We start from the raw sequence: 24,069 nt of genomic DNA, 5'->3' as shown, positions 1-24,069 counted from the left end.
GGGCATTGTTTTTAAACACTGGGTTATCTTTCAGTTTTTTTTAAAATAACAGCTTTATTATCATATAATTTATATACAATATAACTCACCCATTTAACACATACAATTCAATGGTTTTTAGTATAATTACCGAACTGTGCAACTGTCACTGCAATTTCAGAACATTTTCTTTATCCTGAAAAGAAACACTGCTCCCTTTAAAGCTATTACCTCCTGTCCTCTGATACCCTCTCAGCAACCACTAATCTACTTTCATACCCCCTAAGCAACTGCTAATCTACTTTCCATCTCTGTAGATTTAACTACTCCGGATATTTCATATAAATAGAACCATATAATATGTGGTCTTGTGTTAACTGGTTTCTTTCACTTATAATAATGTTTACAATACATTCTATAGCAATACATGCTGTAGCAATACTTCCTGCAGCATGAATTAGTACTTCACTCCTTATAGCGAATATATATTTAATATTATATCCAAATAATATTCTCTTGTATGGATAGATCACATTAAAAAAATCCATCCATCAGATGATGGTATTCCATCTTTGGCTATTATAATACTACTACAAATATTAAAGTACAAGTTTCTGTGTAGATATATGTTTTCATTAATCTTGGGAATATATTAAACTTAGGAGTGCACTGCTAGATCACAAGGTAACTAACTCTATGTTCAACTATTTGAGGAATTAGACTTCCCTGGTGGCTCGGACAGTAAAGCGTCTGCCTGCAATGCGGGAGACCCGGGTTCAATCCCTGGGTTGGGAAGATCCTCTGGAGAAGGAAATGGCAGTCCATTCCAGTATTCTTGCCTGGAAAATTCCATGGACTGAGGAGCCTGGTAGGCTACCGTCCATGGGGTCACAAAGAGTCAGACACGACTGAGCAACTTCACTTCACTTCACTTCCCAAGTGGCAACACCATTTTACATTCCCAAAAGCAGTAAATGAGGATGCAGATTTCTCCATGTTCTTGCCAATTTTTGTTATTATCTTATTCATTATAGCCAACCTAGTGAGCGTGAAGTGGTATCTCACTGTAGTTTTGATTTGCATTCCCCTCATGACTAATGATGGTGAGCACTTTTTCAGGTGCTTTTTAGCCACTTGTTTATATTCTTTGGAGGAAACTGTATTCAAATCCTTTGCCTGTTGTTTCTTTTTTTAAAACTACTGAGTTTTATTCTTCATATACTCTTGATACAACTTCCTTATCACATCAGTAATATGCAAATGCTTTCTCCCATTCTCTGAGTTGTCTTTTTATTAATACTTTTTTGACAGTGCTCTTTGAAACACAAAAGTTCTTTATTTTGATTAAGTCTAATTCATGTGTCTTGTTCTGTGGCTTGTGCTTTTGATGTCCTGTTTAAGAATTCATTGCCAAATCCAAGATCATGAAGATTTAGTCTTGCTTTAAGAGATTTACAGTTTTAACTCTGACATTTAGGTCTATAAACCTGTTTGAATTAATTTTTGCATATAGTGTGAAATAAAGGTGCAAGTTCAATCTTTTGAATTTGGCTATCCATTTGATTTAGCACAATTTGTTGAAAAGACTATTTTCCCTCTATTGAATCTTCCTGGCACCCTTGTTTAAAGAAAAGAAAAAGTCAGTTGACCATAGATACATAGGTTATTTCTGGACTTTCAGTTCTATCTCACTGATCTATATGTCTGTCTTCATGCCAGCACTACACTGTTTTGATTACTGTTGCTTTGTACTAAGTTTTCAAATTGAAAAGTGTTATCGTCCAACTTTGTTCTTCTTTAAGATTTTTTTGGCTATTCTAGGTCCCTTGTACGATTACACGAACTGTAGAATCAGTCTGTCAATTTTGCTACAAAGAAGCTTGCTGAATTCTGGTAGGGAACCTTGCTGAACTTATTTATTAGTTCAAATAGTTTTCAATGGGTCCTTAGGATTTTGTGTGTGTGTGTGTGTGTGTGTGTGTATAATGATATCATATATACCCATATAGTATAGTCAAAGCTATAGTTTTTCCAGTAGTCATGTATGGATGTCAGAGTTGGACCATAAAGAAGGCTAAGGGCCAAAGAATTGATTTTTTTGAACCATGCTGGAGAAGACTCTTGAGAGTCCCGTGGACAGCAAGGGACAGTCAATCCAACAGTCAATCAAAACAGTCAATCCTAAAGGAAATCAGTCCTGAATTTTCACTGGAAGGACTGATGCTGAAGCTCCAATACTTTTGCCACCTGATGAGAAGAGCCGACTCACTGGAAAAGACCCTGATGCTGGAGAAGATTGAAGTCAGGAGGAGAAGGGGATGACAGAGGATAAGATGACTGGATGGCATCAATGACTCAACAGATACGAGTTTGAGCCAGCTCCGGGAGATGGTGAAGGACAGGGAAGCCTGGCACGCTGCAGTGCATGGAGTCACAAAAGAGTCAAACACTACTGAGCGCCTGAACAACAACAAAATGATACCATGTGCAGACATGGATAATTTTACTTCTTCCTTTTCAACCTAGATGCCTTTTATTTCCATTTCTTCCACTGACTAGAACTTCTAGTACAATGCTGAAAGGAAGTGGCAAGAGTGGACACTTTGGTTTTGCTCCTAATCTTAGGGAGAAAGCATCTTAAGTGTGATATCAGCTGTAGGATTTTCAAAATTGTCCTTTATCTGATTGAAGCAGTTCTCTCTTCTATTCCCAGTTCATTTTATGTAATATCCATCTTTATGTCTGATGGTTCTTCTTGTCCTGAAGTCTGTTTTGTGTGAAATATAGCTACACCTGTGTTTTGAATTGTTAGCACTGTATGTATTTCTCCATCCCTTTACTTTTAATCTAATTGTGTCTTTATGTTTAAAGTGGATTTCTTGTAGCTGACATATAGTTAAGCCTTGTTTTTTATCCACTGTCAGTCTCTTAATTGGTTTATTTAGACTACTAAATCTAAATTGGTTTAGATTATTTCAATAATCATTGAAATAGTTATTTCAATGATTATTGAAATAGTTGAATTAGTATCTACTTTATACATAGTTTTTCTAGTCTTTGCTCTGGACCTTTTTTTTTTCTTTTTTTTTAAATCTTTCCCTTTTTCCCTGCCTTCTCTGAAGGTTTTAATTGAGCACTTTGTATAATTACATTTTCTCTCCTCTCTTAGTACATCCTTTACCTTTTTAAAAAAATTACCTATTAGATAAGTTAAAACTAAACAGAAAGGTGGATACAGAGAATCACAGCTAGCCAGGAGCAGAAGCCTTATGATGTAGCTGGTATTGGTAGGAATATTTAAGCTGAATTTGACAAATTGTTGTATGCTCAGTTTTGAGGGCAGTGATTTGCCCTATGACCTCAATTCTCTGATGCACCTAAGAATTATTTTTAAGGCTGCCCAGTTTTTCTTGTTGTGAAGGTGAGTGATGACTTTCAAGATCTTTATTTTTATAGCAGAAACCAAAGTTCCTCCAACTATTACTGTGAATTATTTTCCCCTTCATTTCTTTTAGTTTTTTCTTGTATTTTGCTATTATTAGGTACACATATATTTATAATGGTTAAATCTTCCAGATTCACCCTTTTATCATTATAAAATATTCCCTCTTTATTTCTAGTAATATATTTTTTTTTGCCTAATGTCTTTTCTGTCTGAGGTTAGTCTAGCTACTCCAGCTTTCTGCGGTTACAATTTGCATGATGTATCCTTTCCCATCCTTTAACTTCCAATCTTTGAATCAAAAGTGTTTCCTGAGATAAAGATAGAGCTTTAAAAAAAAATTCTGATAATCTCTTTTGATTGGATTGTTCAACTTTTTCACAATTAACATTACTATAGATACAGTTGGATTTACATCAGCCATTTTACCTTTTGCTTTCTAAATGTCTTATGTTTTTGTCCATCTAATCTCTCTTCTTTTTGCACTGAGTGAATATTTTCAAATGTAGCATATTAGTTACTTTAATGATTGTCCATTAGTTTTGAATTATTTTCTTAGTGGTTGCTCTAGGTTTATCATGTACACCTTAACTCTTCAGAGCTTCAGATTTACATGAATTTAATTCCAGCAAAATATAGAAACATTATTCCTATACAGCTCTAGTCACTTTCCCGTCTTTTGTGGAATTACTGTTACATGTTACATCTACAAATTTTAAAACTCAGTGATACATTATTATAATTTCTACCTTATAAAATTCCTATGTTTTCAAAGTAGCTAAGAAAGGAGAACACGTATATATTTTGGGTTTTGTTAAATTTACCTATCATTTATTGTTCTCATCATTTGTTCCTATTTAAGTTATCATCTGAAGTCACTTCCTTAGTCTAATACTGCTTTGTTCCCACCATCTCCTTTATACTGTTATTGGTAAATATATTAAATTTCTATATATTATAGGACAATTATATACATATTATTTCATACATTTACTTTTAAAAGCAGTTGAAAGAAAAAAGGTGAAAATATGCATTTATGCTGCCTTTCAACTACAACTGACCCTTGAACAACATGGGGCTTCCCTGGTAGCTCAGATGGTAAAGAATCTGCCTGCAATGTAAGAGACCTGTATTTGATCCCTGGGTCAGGAAGATCCCCTGGAAAAGGAAATGACAACCCATTCTAGTATTCTTGTCTGGAGAATCCCATGGACAGAGGAGCCTGGTGGGCTACAGTCCATGGGGTTGTAGGAGTTGGACATGATTGAGCAACTAACACTTGAACAACATGAAGGTTTAGAGTGCTGATCCCCCATGCAGTTGAAAATCCATGTTTAACTTTACAGTCAGCTTTCTGAATGTAAAGTCAGAAAGGGTTCACTCAGGGTTCCGCATCTACAAATTCAACTAACCATGGTTTATGTAGTAAGAGAGTCCCTTGGACTGCAAGGAGATCCAACCAGTCCATTCTGAAGGAGATCAGCCCTGGGTGTTCTTTGGAAGGAATGATGCTAAAGCTGAAACTCCAGTACTTTGGCCACCTCATGTGAAGAGTTGACTCATTGGAAAAGACTCTGATGCTGGGAGGGATTGGGGGCAGGAGGAGAAGGGGACGACAGAGGATGAGATGGCTGGATGGCATCACTGACTCGATGGACGTGAGTCTGGGTGAACTCCGGGAGTTGGTGATGGACAGGGAGGCCTGGCGTGCTGCGATTCATGGGGTCTCAAAGAGTCAGACACGACTGAGCGACTGAACTGAATTGAACTGAATAGTATGAATTTATTGAAAAGAAATGCTGCAAATAAGTGGACCTGTGCAGTTCAAATCCATGTTGTTCAAGGGTCAACTGTACATAATTACCTTTGCTGTTCTTTGGTTACTCTTAAGGATTCAAGTTATTATCTGAGCTCACTTTAACTTTCATTCTGAAGAACTTCCTTTAGTAATTTTTATAAGGCAGGTCTGCTAACAACAAATTCTCTCATTTTTTATCTGCAAATATCTTGAGTTGACTTTCATTTTTGAAAGGGCAGCTTTGCTCACTATAGGATTCTTGGTTGACAGTGCTTTCTTGATCACTCAGTGTTATCCCACTGCCTTCTAGTTTCCATTGATTTTGCTGAGAAGTCAGCTGTTAATCTTCCCAGGGTTCCTTTGAAGGAAGAGTTGTTTCTCCTCTTGCTGCTTTGAAAATCTTCTCCTTGCCTTTGACTTTCAACCTTTTTTTCCCCCCACTAAGTTGCATGTCTGTGGATCTAAGTTTATTCCATTTAGAACTAGGTGAATGTATATTCATTCCTGAATGTATAGATTGGTATTCACCAATAAATTTTGAAAATTTTCAGCCATTATTTCTTCAATATTTTTTCTGCTCCTTTCTGTCCTCTCCTGATATTCTATGTAGGATGGTGTGCTCGATGATGTCCTACAGCTCTGTTCATTTCTTTCATGTTTTTTGTTTTTTTCAAATGCATAACACCTAACAATCTATCTTCAAGTTTGCTAATTCTTTCGTCTATCAATTCAAATTAAACTTAAGATTTTCAGTTTAGTTTTTAAACTTCAGAATTCCCATTTGGTTATTTTCTGTTTTAATAATTTCTATTTCTCTACTGATGTTCTCTGATGTGACACTGTCATCACATCTTCCTCTACTTTATTAGCCATGATTTCCTTGAGCTTTCTGAACATTTTTATAATGGTTACTTTGAAGTCTTTGTTTATTAAATCCTATATCTGATTTCTCATACTGGCAGGATCTGTTGACTGATTTTCTCTCAGTAAAAGTTTAAGTATATGATCTTATCAAATCCAGGCTTTTTTAAAGGGGGGATTTCTGAGATTAGTGATATTTGTTTTCACCCCAGGGCTTTTTGCAGTCAATTCTCTCACTAAACTAGTTGACCTACAAATTAGCTTACACCTCTAATAAATCTATCATTCTCCTACCTATTGCCTTTTAACCACAAACTCCACTGCTTTTGACAGCACCCTCAGGCTTGAACTTTTTCACATTTCGTTGTAAATGAAGTCTGTTCCTTTGGGAGAAATTCAGAGTTATCTGTCCTATGGCTTTCTCCTACCCCCTCCCCCTCTCAGGCAAAGTTCAGAGGTGAAATTCTGTTGCTGGGGACAGAGATCATGGTGCCCACTATTTTCTGACTGACATACCCACATTAGGTGCTGCATGCTTGTGGAAGGAGGGGTATCAGCTACAGATCCTCTTGGTATGAATTCTCTACCTCTAAGCTGCAGCAAGGACAATCAACACTCCAGTATTCTCATTGATACCATACTCAGTATAGTGCTCCCATCTCACAAGTGGGAGCTGAGTGGAAGAATGAAGGCCTCACTTCTCACCCACACTCCCCCGGAATATAACCTTAGCATTAGGTGGCTAGGAGGCAGGATGAGGAACACTGATACTCTGGCCTCTCTTAGGAAGACAGCCCTCCTCCTGGAAGCTGCAGGGAGAGGGAACCCTCATTCTTTAATTTACCAGAGTTGCCATGCCTCTGAGATAGGAAGAGAGAAGGCAGTAGTCTTGGTTCAAATTTCAAAGACTTGCTGTTCCTACCAAGCTTCAGTAGACAATTTCTCCATTTGTTGTGTACCCTTTTAGGACCATTTCCAGAGAATTTACATGCTTTCTTTTAAACAATTTTCACCAGTTTTTCTGGGGATCAAGGCTGCAGAGCTTCTCATGTCACCATGCTGGAAGTGAACTCAAGCTCTTGTGTACAGGTATTTTGGGTAAACACTGAAATATTTTTGGGCATAACACTAACTTTCTACAGTTTTACAAACTGTCCTTCTAAAACACTGAGACTACAAGGAGAGTTAGCATCTTCTCTGAGCCAATCACACACATCTGTGTTTAAACACTGCTCCTTCAGCTTGTAGGACAATGTGGAGATAGAACATTCATTCTATATACCTGCTATTTGGAACATGCAACGCACCACTAGCTACAGATGAGCAGCAAATTCCCCTCCCCAAACCTGACCTCCTTCATGACAAATATTACACTCACTGAAACAACAGGCTAGCTAAAATGCTATACTATCTGCTCTGTCTCAAATTTTGTACTATATAGTACAACAGACTTTCACTGAAATTAAAAGCAAGCAAATGTTTTCAAAGAAGGTAAAATTTCTAAAGAACAGTCTGGGATCTATCTCTGGATATTCTTTACTGAAGAGGTGTTACTATCAAGTAAGGGTATTTTACATTAAAATAATACAACATTTTTCACAAAACCAAGCTTGGAAGCAGAGAGGACCGTTTTTAAATATCAAAATAACATGGATTAAAACAAAACATGCATCAATTTTTGAGATAAAACAGAACATTTCAAAGAGCTGTCTGAGCTTTTAGCTGCCGCTCTGCATGCTGCCCTCGTATTTTTTAGGATGTATACCGTACTCACTTATCACAGTAGTTAGAAGTACTTAACTAGAAGCAATTGAGAAGCCTGCCCCAAACAATCACATTATAATGATAAATACACACACAACACATCTATTTACACTAAAAATCCCTTCAGGATAGAACTACAGCCACTATTCTGCATATTCCCAATAAGCTTGTTAAGGCCTGCTACTCACAGCAGGGACTAAATAAATAATATTTTTAAGTGATCATAGGCAGCAAGGCTGATGAGACTGAAAACAAAAGGATCAACATGTACTTACAGGTTTGCCCAGAGATCAGCTTACATATTATAGCAGAATCCAGAATAGGAGAGAGTAGGCTGCCCCCTTACCACTTAATATCTAGCAAGTTGCATTCAGTATCAGAGACAAATTGAACAAAAATTAAATAAACATAAATCAACTATTTGGGAGGGGAAAAAAAAAAAAAAACTAGACTGAATCATGTCAGTTTTTAACCATTTTATCACACCCAACCTCAGCTATTGGCTGGAGTTCATTCTTTGTGCTATGCTATGCTAAGTCACTTCAGTCGTGTCTGACTCTGTGCGACCGCATAGACGGCAGCCCATCAGGCACCCCGTCCCTGGGATTCTCCAGGCAAGAACACTGGAGTGGGCTGCCATTTTCTTCTCCAATGCATGAAAGTGAAAAGTGAAAGTGAAGTCGCTCAGTCGTGTCTGACTCTTAGTGACCCCATGGATTGCAGCCTAACAGGCTCCTCCATCCATGGGATTTTCCAGGCAAGAGTACTGGAGTGGGGTGCCATTGCCTTCTCTGGTTCATTCTTTAGCTATGATAAAAATTAAGTTGATATGAAATAACCATATATTTTCATAACTGTCAATTTAACTGACAGAATTGAAAACTTTCTTAATTTGTGAACATAAAAGTGTAACAAATACAAACTCTTAAATGAACTAACCTTGAGGTTCACTGACCAGCAGCAAGCATTTTAATACTCCAGGGAGAAGTAGTTCAATCTCAGAAACATCAGTGTTAGTTTCCTTAACAAGTTGGAGGATGAAGGCCAGAATGGATGCCAAGCGAGGAGGGAGCAAGGATCCTTTAAACTCAAAGTAGGACTTCCTGAAAACAAGCACAATTTTGTTCTTCCTTCTCTTTAAAGTTTCAATAGAGCAAAATCAAATGTCATACACTTGAAAGATGATGGCCTATTTTATCTCTGAAATCCATAAAGCACAATTTTGAAAAACTATGTATATTTTACCATATTTTCTTCAAACCTAAGATTTTTGAAGCAATGACTGCACATCCTACTGGCATGCTATAAAGACCAAAGCAGAATACAGATACAAACCAAATATGAAGCAACCTGGTCTTAAAATAAACAATCAAAATCTAATAAAAATCTGTTAATTTTTTTCCTTTCTAATGTAAGCTTGATCTCCCCTATGAGCTCCTCAATGATACATTTTCTTAATTTGACTTTGCATAAAGATTCTCTCCTCATATTTATTTATCTATGGATTTGAAAGGGAGTCTTATTTTTCCAAATAAGAGAACTATACTAGAAATCATCTTTCCATTCCAACCTGTATCCTTCCTTCCCTTATGAAATAAAAGAATTAGAGAGGGAATTTAGGATTTAATATCTTCTTTTAAAGCAGGACAACTTCTATCATTTGAACTCAGAGGTCATAAAGATAACTCACCTGCCTCATCTTTGTATCTCTATCTCTTAGAATAGGTCTCAACTCATAGCAGGTGTTCAGTGTAGTTTTTTACGTGAATAAATGCAAAGTGGAAATTGCACAGTTTCTAAAAAGTCTAGACAATATGAAAAAGTGTCAAATATAGCTAAATCTAAACCAGACATCTACATATACTTTGCAAAGAGATATAATTTGCCAAAATGAGGCATAGAAATCACTAAATATTATAAATTCCTTAAGGGCGGAAATATGCCTTCATCATTTCTACTCCATACAATGATTTCCAACAAATATTACATATTAGAAAATTCATTCATTCTTTGAGGTCAATTGTTTCATGTGTTTTGTTTAATGCTGAATTTCTAATGCTTAGAACAAACATTCATTGAGTATGTGGTATGCTTGGTACAAGTCTAAGAACAAGAAAGTAAAATATGGTCTCTGAAAGCAATGGCTCACTGTCCATTTGAAAAGTTAGATAAAGAAGAAAAGAACAATTATAGTGTGATAGGTGCTTTGGAAGATAATCCCAGAATTCTTGGGAATTCAGTAGAAGGAGTCCTAAGCTAGGGAATTATAGGAGTAGAGAAGCTTGGAATAGAGGAAATCATAGGAGACAGTCTCTATGTCTTTCCTGAGTGAAAAGAAAAAAAGAAAAAGGAATTGCTACTTGTTTAGGTTTTCAACTAGAAACAGTAAGAAAAACATTTTCACTATATACAAAGTAAAGAGGAAAGTCAAGGAAAGTAGCCAGGGTCTTAAACATTGGGCTTTAACAGCTTTAAGGTCTTAAAGATTTGATTTCATTTCAGCACTTGCCATTTGGTTTACTAAAATTACCTATGCAATGTCTCAAACACAGTGGTAGAGTACTATAATCCTGCTGCAAAATTCATATACAAGTTAGGCAAAACTATCAAGATTCTGAGAACTGAATTATACAGAGCACAAGGCTCCAGAAGAAGGAAAGAAGTGTCATGGTACACTGAGATATTAGGTCTCATAAAGCCTAGGAGTATGTAGCCCAGTAGATAGCATTTTAATGGAGAAAATGGTCTGAACAAAGCTGTGATATAGGGAATGGTGAAGTATTTTGGAAGGGTGATAATTAAACCAATATCATTAGGATTTGTATATGATGACATATATATGGGAAAGTTAAGTGACAGATCATGGACAGCAAACAAAGAAAGTTTGAGGGTAAGGAAGTGTCATACTGGAAAAACATTTTAGGAAAAGTATTCTGAAGAATTGTTTAGGTGCGACTGGAAGAAAAGACTGCTGCTGCTAAGTCGCTTCAGTCGTGTCCGACTCTGTGCAACCCCATAGACGGCAGCCCACCAGGCTACCCCGTCCCTGGGATTCTCTAGGCAAGAACACTGGAGTGGGTTGCCATTTCCTTCTCCAATGAATGAAAGTGAAAAGTGAAAGTGAAGTCGCTCAGTCGTGTCTGACTCTTTGCGACCCCATGGACTGCAGCCCTACCAGGATCCTCCGTCCATGGGATTTTCCAGGCAAGAGTACTGGAGTGGGGTGCCATTAAGACTAGAGATAGTGAAAGTAGTTATGAGACTCTGGCTATAATGTAGGTATAATGTGATAAAAAAGGGATGTGAAAAGGGAAGGAGATGATCATTTGCCAAAGGTTGAAAAGGGAGAGGAAACAAAAGAATATGAAGCTTTCAAACCTGAGTAACAGAACACTAGGAACACACAGAGAAAGTCAGAGGGAGAATAGATCTCAGACATGGAATTCTGTAATGTGAGGTGACAGATAATATTAGGATATTAAAGTTATCAGATCATTAAAAACACAGAAAAAAAAACCACTAAGAATAATATATATCACCATAGCATCTTAAAAGTTTAAAAACTAATTTCATATGAAGCTAAATACTTCAATGAACACCAAAAAAAAAGGTGGTTTCTAATGTTGCAGTTAGAAGATACGGAGTTTAGTAGAAAACCTAAGAAGTTTCATTGATTCATTTGCCCAGTAATAAAACAGTTATTAAGACAGAGAAGACTAAAAGAAAAATGACTTCATATTGCTTCCTTTTTCATATTAGCATTCTTCTTTTTACTTAATTATCTCTTATAATTACTTCATTTTATACAGTACAAAATACAATCAGTGTTTAACTGATAAAAAATAATACATATACATGTTGTTATTTAGTTGCTAAGTCATGTCTGACTCCTTTGCAACCCCATGGATTGTAGCCCACCAGGCACTTCTGTCCATGGGACTTCCCAGACAAGAATACTGGAATGGGTTGCCATTTCCTTCTCATACATATATATATATATCTATCTATATCTATATATATATATATATATCTATGACATATACATATATGGACTTCCCAGATGGACAGAAGAGCCTGGTGGGCTACAGTCCACAGGGTCACAAACGATTTGGACACAACTTAGTGACTAAACAGCAGCAGCAGGACATATATAAGAAAAATAATAGCAATACAGAGAAAACAAGCAATTCAGAGAAAACAATTTAAAGAGCTCTGTCTTAGGCTGCCAAGTCATTCTGATAAATTCTGAGATAGAATCCTACAGGTTGCCAATACTTCTGTTATTTTTTAATACAGAAAATTATTAGAGAAATTTATTATTTAATAGAGAAAATAAAAAACTATTCTGTTTTTAATAGAGAATAATACATTGTAAATATCACTTATTCTTAATATTTAGATGTACCTTATGACATGGACAATGCATTTCTTTAGCAATGACATCGGTGGAACACTGGCTGAGTTTTTCAATGCCAACAAAACAGGATGTTGTCCAAGACCTAAGACATGAGCTGAGGCTGGAAGAAATCGCCCGATATACTGCTCAATAACATTCCCCAGCAACTGATTCAGATAGGCATTTGTATTTTGAGACTGACAACACACAATACACATGCCCTACAGGAGGAAAAAAAAAAAAAAAAGAAATACTAAAAGATAAAGTTTAAAAAAAAAATTAGGAAGTTACTAATTTTGCCCCCAGCATTGATATGTATATATCAGAATGCGTAACTTAACACAGTCAACAAGAACACCTTCCATAATCAACAGGTAATGTTTGTATGAAGCTCAGGGAACAGCTGAGTTTGGTTAACTTATGCAATGGTACCTAACCGAACACATGTGTTTGGGGCATACCCAGAGGAAGCAGGGGAGAAAAGTAAGAAGACAGATGAAGCTCTCTTCTGGGTCTCATCTTGAGAAAACTTCACCACCACACTCTTCAATGAACAGCTAAGTCACTTCAGTCATGTCCGACTCTGTGCGACTCCATAGACAGTAGCCCACCAGGCTCCCCCATCCCTGGGATTCTCCAGGCAAGAACACTGGAGTGGGTTGCCATTTCCTTTTCCAATGCATGAAAGTGAAAAGTGAAAGTGAAGTTGCTCAGTCGTGTCCGACTCTTAGCGACCCCATGGACTGCAGCCTACCAGGCTCTTCCGCCCATGGGATTTTCCAGGCAAGAGTACTGGAGTGGGGTGCCATTGCCTTCTCCATCATCAATGAAATATATATGTAATTACAATGTTGTAAAATACACATTAGGTCTATTTTATTTTTTAATATAAATTTATTTTAATTGGAGGCTAATTACTCTACAATATTGTAGTGGTTCTGCCCTACATTGACATGAATCTGCCACGGGTGTACATGTGTTCCCCATCCTGAACTCCCCTCCCATCCCTCTGGGTCATCCCAGTGCACCAGTCCCGAGCACCCTGTCTCATGCATCGAACCAAGACTGGCGATCTGTTTCACATATGATATTATACATGTTTCAATGCCATTCTCCCAAATCATCCCACCCACGTTAGGTCTATTTTAAAACTTATGGTACGGGTCATTCTATCTGAACAAGACTATAAAATTTATGCTAAAAATTTTCAATGTTAAGAAACATAATACATTTTTTAAATAAAAATAACAAAAGGAGAGAAATCCAGAAGATTAAGACTCGGAATAATGACAATTGATTTTGAGGTTTTTCTATATGTCAGCACTGTGCCACATGTTTTGTATTCATTATTTCATTTAAATTTCTCAAAAAACATCCTCACTGACTTAGTGCTATATCTGCTGGAGAAATTGAGGTTTAGAGAAGAGTTTGATAAATTCATGGTCAAACAGAACTCACAATGTTTTATTATACGTCTGTTGATTTAAACCATTGTATTTGTATAGAGTTAATGAGATACTTTCACATGGATTGCAGTGTTTGATACTTAGAAACAAATCAACACCCTAAGAAAAAAAATTTTTCTGCTAATATTACTAAATATTGCATTTTACTAAATAATCACCAACAGAGCAACAAATTATGCTCTAAAAGTTCACTTACAATTTGGTACCTTGGCGATTTCACAATGTATTTTTTCCAGAGAAATAATCAGAAATGACTGTCATGTCTCTATCTTAACTATAAATGGTATTTGTCCAGTAAGAAATTTTGAAAGTTTATTTCTAATGAAAAAGAGTACAAAGCTGTTAAAACATAGGCGCTTAAACAACAATTAAAAAAACAAAACAGTGGACTCCCCACCCATTTCTTTCATGCTCTGTTTGAGGAAAAGCATATTATATCAGAAGATAAAATACTAAATGAATACTTTAAGAAAGATTCTGATGAGAAGAGCTTATACCTTCAAGAAGTTAAAGATATAGCTCCAAGTGAGTTCTGCCAAATGGATAATTCAACAAATTTTTTTAACTTAGGAAGTTTTTAAGAATTTTTATTACGTGAACTGTTTTGGCATCAGAGGGCCACGGTGGGGCAAGCGCTCCACACAACTATTGACATAAGTAACCACCACGGAAGCTAAGAAGTATTCTACTTCTTTCTGCTGCTCTGCAACACTCATGCTCAGCAACTCTGTGACTGGTGATACTAAACGTTTCTAAAATCTGCTGCGTGCTCCGTACCCACTGCCTTAGTTCCATACCTTCAGATAATGAACTAAATCTAACCTCCTCACCAGCTTAAATGTGGCCACCAGAATCACCTTTCTAAAACTTAAATATGGTATGTCTCTCCCACTTCTCTGCTCACAATCCAACAACATTCCCCTTGTACAAGAGCAAGTCCAAACTTCTTAAGTACACAAAACTCTTACTATGTGGCTCCTCCTCTATGAGCCTCCAGCCACAAAAGAAGTATTTGCCTTTCCCCATGAGTCATGTTTTCTTATAGCTTATGCTCTCCACGTGCTGTTCCCTCTTACAGGAACAGTCCTTCAAGTCCTATCCACTCTGCTCTTTAACACCTGATATTCTTTACTACAGTTATCTTCTCTTGCATCCCTTCAGCCCAGTCTGGCTGACAGAGAGCAGAGGCCTCTGAGGAAAATACTGAGCAAATGCTGGATTGTCTACGTTAGTCAGTCTCTTCGCTCAATTTTAAGCTTCTTGAGAATGGAGGTTTTGCCTCTTTCAACTTTGTTTTTAGAGCTCAACACAAAAGAATTTTAAACCTATTCAGTGGAAATACATCATCACACATGTACATTAGGAATATAACGTATAGTTTTGAAACCTGCAATTAGTAAACTGCTTTAAGGCAAGTGTCAATTTTTTTTTTCCTTTTCCTTTTAAGCAGCCACACTTACTGTACCTGGAGATACAAAGGAAGACTCTTCTGAATTGCAGTCAACATAGGTGCAGGCAGCTCCTTCTCTTGCTGTAATACTGTATGTGGCAGCAGTAAACAGTCTATGATCCGGAATAGTAATTTTTGGGCTTTAGAGGTGGCAAAGATCAGTGCCCATGATTTAACTAGAGTTCCTAACAAAGAGGAGTGGTAAGAGAAATTATGGTTATCCTCTAACCAGAAAATTTTGTCATTCCAGTTAAAAAAAAGAAAAGTATATTTAAAACACAGAGGACCAAGTTAAAGTTGGCAATAGGAAGAAACATATATTAACAGTCAAAAGACATATGCCAAGTATCTCACTGAAGAGGCAACTGTCTCAGAATTCTGGGCCAAGAAAAACATACATTTCCTGAGCAACTGGCATTTAATACATACACACAACGTGTAGTTATACATTATGTGAAGTTATAGACTGAATGTTGCCATTAGCCAGATCTCTCTCTCTCTCTCTCTCTTTTTGTTCAGGCTGCTAGGAAACTCAGAGGCTAATCTGCAGTCAACTTTAAGAACACTGTAACACCATATATTATGCTTTTATGTATATATTCACTTTTCCCTGGGCTTCTTCATGCTACTGTAAATTTTACTCATAGTCTTACTTCTTTATATTTTATTTATTTTTTAAATTTTATTTTATTTTTAAACTTTACAATATTGTATTGGTTTTGCCAAATATCAAAATGAATCCGCCACAGGTATACATGTGTTCCCCATCCTGAACCCTCCTCCTCCTCCCTCCCCATACCATCCCTCTGGGTCATCCCAGTGGGGATACCCAAGCATCCAGTATCGTGCATCGAACCTGGACTGGTATCTCGTTTCATATATGATATTATACGTATTTCAATGCCATTCTCCCAAATCATCCCACCCTCTCCCTCTCCCACAGAGTCCAAAAGACTGTTCTATACATTAGTGTCTCTTTTGCTGTCTCATATACAGGGTGATTGTTACCATCTTTCTAAATTCCATATATATACGTTAGTATACTGTATTGGTGTTTTTCTTTCTGGCTTACTTCACTCTGTATAATAGGCTCCAGTTTCATCCACCTCATTAGAACTGATTCAAATGTATTCTTTTTAATGGCTGAGTAATACTCCATTGTGTATATGTACCATAGCTTTCTTATCCATTCATCTGCTGATGGACATCTAGGTTGCTTCCATGTCTTGGCTATTATAAACAGTGCTGCAATGAACACTGGGGTACACATGTCTCTTTCAATTCTGGTTTCCTCAGTATGCATGCCCAGCAGTGGGATTTTAAATTACATTTACAAGCTGTCTGAACCCAGTTTGCGACAAGAAGGATCACTAAATTTAATTGTTGAAGTAGGAAAAAAGATTAGCTGTAACATCTTGAAGCAATCACTTAACCTCTTGGAACTTCAGTTTTTATAACTTCTAGCTATTTAACACAAACACTGAATTTAAATTTTGATTCTAAAAGAAGAGAAATGGACTTCTTTACTACATGAACTGTATTATGGTTTCCTAATGGTAGGAGTCTGTCAAAAAACTGCTACACTGAATGATGGTAAAACAACAAATGAGCACTTTTTGCTTAATAATGTAATTAAGGGCAGATATATACTTCCCTTTAGAGTATATTACTGCTACTGAGGCCTCTTTTACTGAAAAATATTAATTCAAAAGGAGATCATTAAGCACTTGTCCAAACAGCAGTTGCTGCATAAACTTTTATATTTTATTTCATCTTAGAAAAGCAAAAAAGAAGATAAAATTCAAGGTCATTTCCACATAACAGAAAGTTTAAAATTCAAGCTCTGAAGGAAAACAAAAATATGCTTAGAGATGAATATATTTTTTTAAAAAACAACAACCAATAATCACTTCTAAGAACAAATAGCAACATTAATCTTTTGTAAAAGGAAATACAATAATCAATCATAAGAAACACAATGCTCACTTAGCAATATTTTAAATAACGCTGGCCTGCTGCTCATTTTTCCAGTAGGTGAAAATCTTGAGGATGACAGCAATGTAAGAAGAGCTCACATTCTAAACACATTAATACACTGGTAAGAGGAACTGCCATCATCACCAACATTTGAAATGATTCATATCACTCTTAAGTGTCACACAGGTACTAACTTATAAAGAGCAAGGACCTTCCAACTGAAAACGCCTCATCTACCCTTGTATTTTATCTTCTGCAATGGTAATAACACTGACGAAGACTTAAAATTTCATGAGTTCATAGAAGGTAGAGATGATACATTTGTTTTACTGCTATCAAGCCCCTAACTGAAAGTTTCAGGAAAGAACATTCAAGGGTGTGTGGAACTAAAAATGCAAAGGAAAAATTTTTTAAGTAAAAAACTTTGGAAAAGGTTTAAATACACAGAGTAGCTTTGTAAGAAACCAAGTATTTTTCCTGGCTAGAGTCGGAGAGGTTTGAGCGACTTTCATTTTCGTTTCCTTTGTAGCTCAGTCAATAAAGAATCTGCCTGCAATGAAGGAGACCTGAGTTCGATTCCTGGATCTGGAAGACCCCCTGGAGAAGGAAATGGCAACCCACTCCAGTACTCTTGCCTAGAGAATCCCACGGACAGCGGAGCCTGGCAGGCTACAGTCCACGGTGTCACAACACTTGGACACGACTTAGTGGCTAAACCACCACCAAGAACTATTACTTACTTACTGATAAAGCTGAAAATATAAGAAAACTGTGGGGAATATATTCTGACAATTGAAAGCCACACCACAATAATTCTTACGTATTTACTTATTTTCTGCTGCTGCTGCTAAGTCACTTCAGTCGTGTCCAACTCTGTGCGACTCCATAGACGGCAGCCCACCAGGCCTCCCCCATCCCTGGGATTCTCCAGGCAAAAACACTGGAGTGGGTTGCCATTTCCTTCTCCAATGCATGAAAGTGAAAAGTGAAAGTGAAGTTGCTCAGTCGTGTCTGACTCTTAGTGACCCCATGGACTGCAGCCCACCAGGCTCCTCCGTCCATGGGATGTTCCAGGCAAGAACACTGGAGTGGGGTGCCATTGCCTTCTCCAACTTATTTTCTACTCTATGTATATAAGAGTTCTTATGTATTTACTTATTTTCTATTCTATGTATATATTAAGCCTTAAAAAAAAAGACAATTAGATCATTATATATTTTTAGATGTAGTTAACAGAAAGCAACTTTGCTCATTTAGTAACACTACAAAATACACTACATAGTGTATAAATAAATAGCTAGATTTATATTTAAGGTTATTAAGTTTCAGAAATAGTTAATATATATGCCATCCTCTACATTGGAGAATCTCTTTAACCACTATATCATCAGTTCCCAAATCAGTGCCTGATATACACTCATTAAATGTTCTTATATGTTCAGAATACAACACAATGATGGGAATAATAAGATATGGCCAATAACCATAAGCAAGTTTAAATTTTACTGGAGGCATATCAAGTACACAAATTGTTAACAAATGGAAAGCTACCAAAAAAAAAAAAAAAAGTCAGAAGAGAAGGACAGGTGAAGCAGAGTCAGGGAGAGCAGGTCTTTCTGGGCTGGACAGTGAAGGGTCATGTGTAGAATTTCATTTTGAAAGATCAAAGGGGAAGAAGGATCCCAAGAGAGAAACATGATCAAAAGTAAAGTCATGGAAACAGAAAAGCCAGAGATATAAAGAAGGGGTAAAAAAAAAAAAAAAAAAGGACATACAGGGAAGGAAAGTTGAAGATACTACTGAGAGATCAATCCTGCCTTCTCAGAAATTACCTGGAGACGATTAAGACCCCAGATGCCTTAGTCTGGAGTGATGCTGTCAAGAGTTAGTGCCTCCACTAGCAGCAGTGCAACTGAATAGCAGAGGCATTTATCCCCAGGGAGGAACCAGCCAGGTAAACAAACTACCGATGTTTAGGTGGTTAATTTTCTTTCACTCTAGATGATGTGATATCCCAACACACCCAGAACAGGTTCCCGCTCTCAACAATTTGTATTTGCTCTTTCTCTGTTTTTTTCTAAACCTGTTTACCCGTAAAAGACATCTGTTCCTAATTTCTGTGACTAAATGGGCAACATTGTAGCAGTGTACTCTATTCCCAAACTCTGAGGGCTAGACAAAGGGAAAGAATACCATATCCCCTGGCCATTAAATAAAAAATCAAGCATGTAACAAAACAAAGGCCCCCCCAATTCTTCATAAGGAGAATGTCCCAGGTCTACATATCACCAATCCAAATGATTTTGCAGTTCTTGATAAGATAATCATGTATTTTGTAAAATAAAGACATCCTTCTGAAATTATACATTTAGCTTGGTAAAAATCCAATAGCAACTAATAAATTATAAGCCTAAATGCTGAAATACATGTTAATATAAATTTTACTAAGTTAAATTTATAATAAATGCTCACTTATATTTTTCTCTAAAATTAAAATGACCAAATTGCTACTATTGCTTTCACTACATCCTACATCATCCATATTTACACATTTTCACATTCTCCTTTATCTTTCACAACAAAGATAAAAGGTTTCAGACAGCCCAAATCAGGTGTATTCATATGTTCACAAGATCAAAGGGAACAGATATAAGGTTTTGGCCACAAAGAAAAAAAGTAAACTTAAATTCTGTATAAAAACTTCTAAGGAAATCCTTCTCATTTCCCTTTATCCAGTTCCTATTTTTGGTTAGCAACAAGGTTTTAGTGAACAAAGATATTCAAATTACTGACTTCCTAAAGAAGGATGACCTCTGTTGTTATAGCGTAGACACAGAAGATGATTTCTGTTCTTTTTGAAAGGAGAAAACATATTGTGAGAAACAAGATTTGAAGCATAAATATCTTTTAGCACCATAATAAATCCTTTCCTGACCTCCTTCATATAGAGCAGACCATAAAAAAATAGAAAGAAGTAATGGTTTTCTGAAGTTTTAAATTCTAACATACGTAAGTGTTGGAAAAAGGTTCATTTTAATTATGCAGGCATTCACAATGTGAATGATTTACAACAGACTATATCTGTAGCAAGCTGGAGTTGGTGTGTTTTTTCTATTGATCATAATTAATTTTAGTATTAACCAAGCATAAGAAGAAAAGTTCTGAAAGGAGGTAGGGCAAGACACAGATACACTTGAAACTCAACATGAATTACTTTAAACTAAATCATTGTCTTTCAGATTATTCTTAAGATTGTGTGGAGAGCACTGACTTAGCCAGTGTATCAGTATATTCCTATCCATCATGATACCATAGGTTAAGTCTAGGGAAGTTTTAATAAAGTCAGGAATACATACCCATCATCGTATAAGTCAGCTGCAGCCCTGCACTGGAAACTTTTTTTCCCAAATAAGGTTTTATATATTTTAATATTTCACCAAGGTATTCTAAGGACTTTGTGACCATGGCAGATTTATCAGAAACTGTCTGCAGATTCCCGTAAGTTATACCAACAGCCTATAAATAAGAAAAAACATGATTTAGTTTTCTACAATACAGACTTTGAAAAATACAGATAATTTCTCTTTCTACACACACACATGCACATACATATTCCTGACATTTAAGCCTTCATCCTTAACTTTCCAATAAGTGTTCACAGCAATTAAAATCCAGAAAAAAGAATTATCTTGCCTTTTATGATTAAAATAAAGGCTAAAGGAAGAATAAAAAAAATCAGTTCACCAATAATTATGAGTCAGCCAAGTATTAGTTAGAAGACACATGGAACTAATATACAAGAAGCTTACAAATTTCCTATTAGGCATTAGGTGAGCCAAACAGGACGGCTCACCATATATCTAGCACATAACTGGGAATTCTACAAAATTTCTACAAAAAAGACCTACTGGTGAGGTTAATAAACTCTTACAAGTCAGACCTCCATAAATAAAGTTCAGCTTTATGATATAAATTGATTTTTTCCTCAGAATTTTGTTTATAAGCCAATAGTTGCCAGCTTAACTTTCTCAGAGGAAAAAAAAGGTACAAAGGGTAGAAATGGCAAAATGGGGAGGCAGAGAAGTGTGAGATGAGGTAGTAAAATAATAATGATGAAGTCAGAAGAAGGAGGTAAATATGAGAGAGGCTACTTGTGACAAGGTGAGAATAAGCAAGAGCTGAGAAGTCACAAAAAGAATCAGTAGAAAACTGACTAGGGATGGGTGAGGTCTGAGGACAGCAGTGATGTTTCTAAGCCACTACTGAGAACTTCCAATGAATTTCAATCACCCAAACTGGAACATGAATGGCACCAGTATACATGGTTATGTGGTTTTTCTCCTGAAGCTCTGAGAAGATAAGACAAAGGAAAGAAACCAGGTGGTTGTACTGATCCAAAGTTGAAGGTTTAGAGCTGTAACCAGAAGACAGGGATGGGAGACTGAGTGTGTTGGTTAAGAGTAGTTGAAATGAGGCCTCCAAGAGGTTTAGATAAGGTAGATAGAGAAGAAAGTGAGACCATCAGAGAATGCTGGACTTCGGAAAAAGGGAAAGGAAGGTCCTGATGAAGTCACTCAAAGAGTTGGAAGGAAAGTGAAGTGGTGACAGTCAGTGAACTTTCAGATGCACCAAGTGACGCCATGGTTCAGTGATTAGTCATGGGAGTGGATGGATGACAGCAGAAGTGAAGACCACTGAGACTATTGGAGAAGATTTGAAATGGGGACTCAAGGTAAGTTATCCAAGGTGATATTCAAGTTAGCCGTGTTGATGATAAAACGTAGAATAAAGGAAAAGATAAGAAGCCTAGTGAACTTGAGTGATTAGGAAGTGAACTGGTGAGAACAAAAGATATATACTCAACAAATCCCCTTTTCCATTTAGGTCTCTGCCCTTGGTTTTCTATATTTCTTTTCCTGGACCAGAAATTCTCAAACTTTTTGTCTCAGTTTCCTGTTATACACTTTAAAATTGAGGATCTTAAAGGGCTTATTATTATATTATTTGAACTGTATCCATTGAAATTTATGATATTAGGAATTACAACATAAAATTTCAAATTATTTTTTTAAATTATAAACATGTTACCAGAATATATTTTTAGTGAAAATAACTTCCTTTTCCAAAACAAACAAAAAAAGTACTGAAAAGTGGCTTTTTTTTTTTTTTTTTTTTACATTTTTCCATATCTCTTTAACGTCTGGCTTAATAAAAGATAGTTATTCTCATATCTGCTTCTGCATACAATCTGTTGCATATGTTGTAGATAAAAACAAACAAGTCTCATAAATATATGTAGCTGGAAGAAGAAAAAATATTTTAATAAATTTTTCAGATAATTGTGGGATTCCTTTTTGATACTGAAACTTGACAGGTGGTATTTCTTAAATGTGAGTTGTAATATGGCATCCAAAGTCACTTTAATGCATATTCTTACTCTGCTACATTAAAAGCCATTGGTCTGTCCAGTGCTTTGAATGCATGTTTTCCACCCATGCATGCTTTCTAAAAAGTCTGTACTTGTTATCTGAAAAATTTTGGTTCCCAATTTGGACAACACATTTCACTGTCTGTATTTTTTAAAAATCATATTTGTTAATATAACAAATTATCGTTATTTGTTAACACCAATGCTATTCAAAAGTCTTAAACTATCAAGTCCTGGTGGCAAATATAAGTGTTCCAAAATTCTAATTTTCTTGAAAGCTTTGGAGAAAGCAATGGCAAGCCACTGCAGTACTCTTGCCTAGAAAATCTCAAGGACGGAGGAGACTGGTAGGCTGCAGCCCATAGGGTCGCGAAGAGTTGGACACGACTGAGAGACTTCACTTTGACTTTTCACTTTAATGCATTGGAGAAGGAAATGGCAACCCACTCCAGTGTTCTTGCCTGAAGAATTCCAGGGATGGCGGAGCCTGGTGGGCTGCCGTCTATGGGGTCACACGGAGTCGGACACGACTGAAGCGACTTAGCAGCAGCAGCAAAAATGCTGTCTTTGAAGTGATTTCAAAGTTGCTTTCTTGGAAGTGATAGGCTCATTTTTAAGAAAATATCTGCCAAATACTCAGGTCTGAATAACCATATTTTGTCAGTTGTTCTTTCATGATAAAAGTGTCCGTTCAGCATGCAACTCAATTACTTAAGTGTTTCTTATTTAAACAGTCTTTCTTTGGTGTGCAGCAAATGTACTTTAAATACACTTCCTATTGTCATTCACAGAATACAAAAAGGGCATGTACTCAAGCGTCAAAATTTATTAAAATCAATAACTTTATGGCTTCATTAGTGATATTCTTAAGTGAACTGGCTTTTCTCCCCGTTTGATTGCATGGCCTTGAAAATTATAATGATTACTAGTATCATCTTGGGCCATGGTGTTGATTTCTACTACAGCTTTTACGTTCTTTGTATAAACGCCAATATACTTTTGAGCTCACAGAACCCCTGAAAATTACTGACTCCTAGAAGTCTATGAAAGGACTTTTGAGAAAACCAGTGCCCTAGATTTCAGTATTTCTCTAAGTTTAGCCTTACCCTAATTATGAGATGTGTATTTCTCAGTGCCTTGACTATCCCTACTTTCATGCCATGCTATCATTTCTCTGCTAAGGAGAATTAACATAGCAGGTCCCAATCACTATCTTACAGGCAAGGTTGGCCCTGTGTTGGTTTTTGGAACCTTAGATTTTTTTCCCCATCATTTTCTGATAAGAATGGCTCACTGTGCTTCAACAGTTTGTGCAATCAGTACAGTTATGCTGGATATCTGCTTCCCTTCTGAGAATCTGGATTTTTTAAAGTGCTGAACAAACAGGGCCTAGGTGGCCAGCTCCCATTAAAAAAACCCAAAAAACTCCTGGGCACTCAGTCATTTAAGAGTTCCCCCAGTAAAGAATTTCCCAGGTGCTCTCACAATTCCTTGCTGGAAGAATTAAG

The 24,069-nt window shown here is 36.5% G+C and overlaps 1 protein-coding gene across 2 annotated transcripts in view; it reads right to left on the bottom strand.

The window, feature by feature from the left end:
• The window catches only part of MMS22L (MMS22 like, DNA repair protein), a 125,029-nt gene that overhangs the window by 4,684 nt on the left and 96,276 nt on the right, over nt 1-24,069 (bottom strand). For both annotated transcript variants that reach the window (XM_027551364.1, XM_027551363.1), the window contains exons 19-22: nt 20,490-20,649; nt 15,172-15,341; nt 12,250-12,461; nt 8,784-8,947 (exon numbers count right to left, since the gene is read on the bottom strand). In XM_027551364.1, coding sequence (XP_027407165.1) covers nt 8,784-8,947; nt 12,250-12,461; nt 15,172-15,341; nt 20,490-20,649 — 706 coding nt within the window. The remainder of the gene's footprint in view (nt 1-8,783; nt 8,948-12,249; nt 12,462-15,171; nt 15,342-20,489; nt 20,650-24,069) is intronic.

This window comes from Bos indicus x Bos taurus, chromosome 9, assembly GCF_003369695.1.
Source record: "Bos indicus x Bos taurus breed Angus x Brahman F1 hybrid chromosome 9, Bos_hybrid_MaternalHap_v2.0, whole genome shotgun sequence".
Lineage (NCBI taxonomy): Eukaryota > Metazoa > Chordata > Mammalia > Artiodactyla > Bovidae > Bos > Bos indicus x Bos taurus.
The sequence above is the reverse complement of the archived record's forward strand: the minus strand, read 5'-3'. Positions and strand labels throughout refer to the sequence as shown.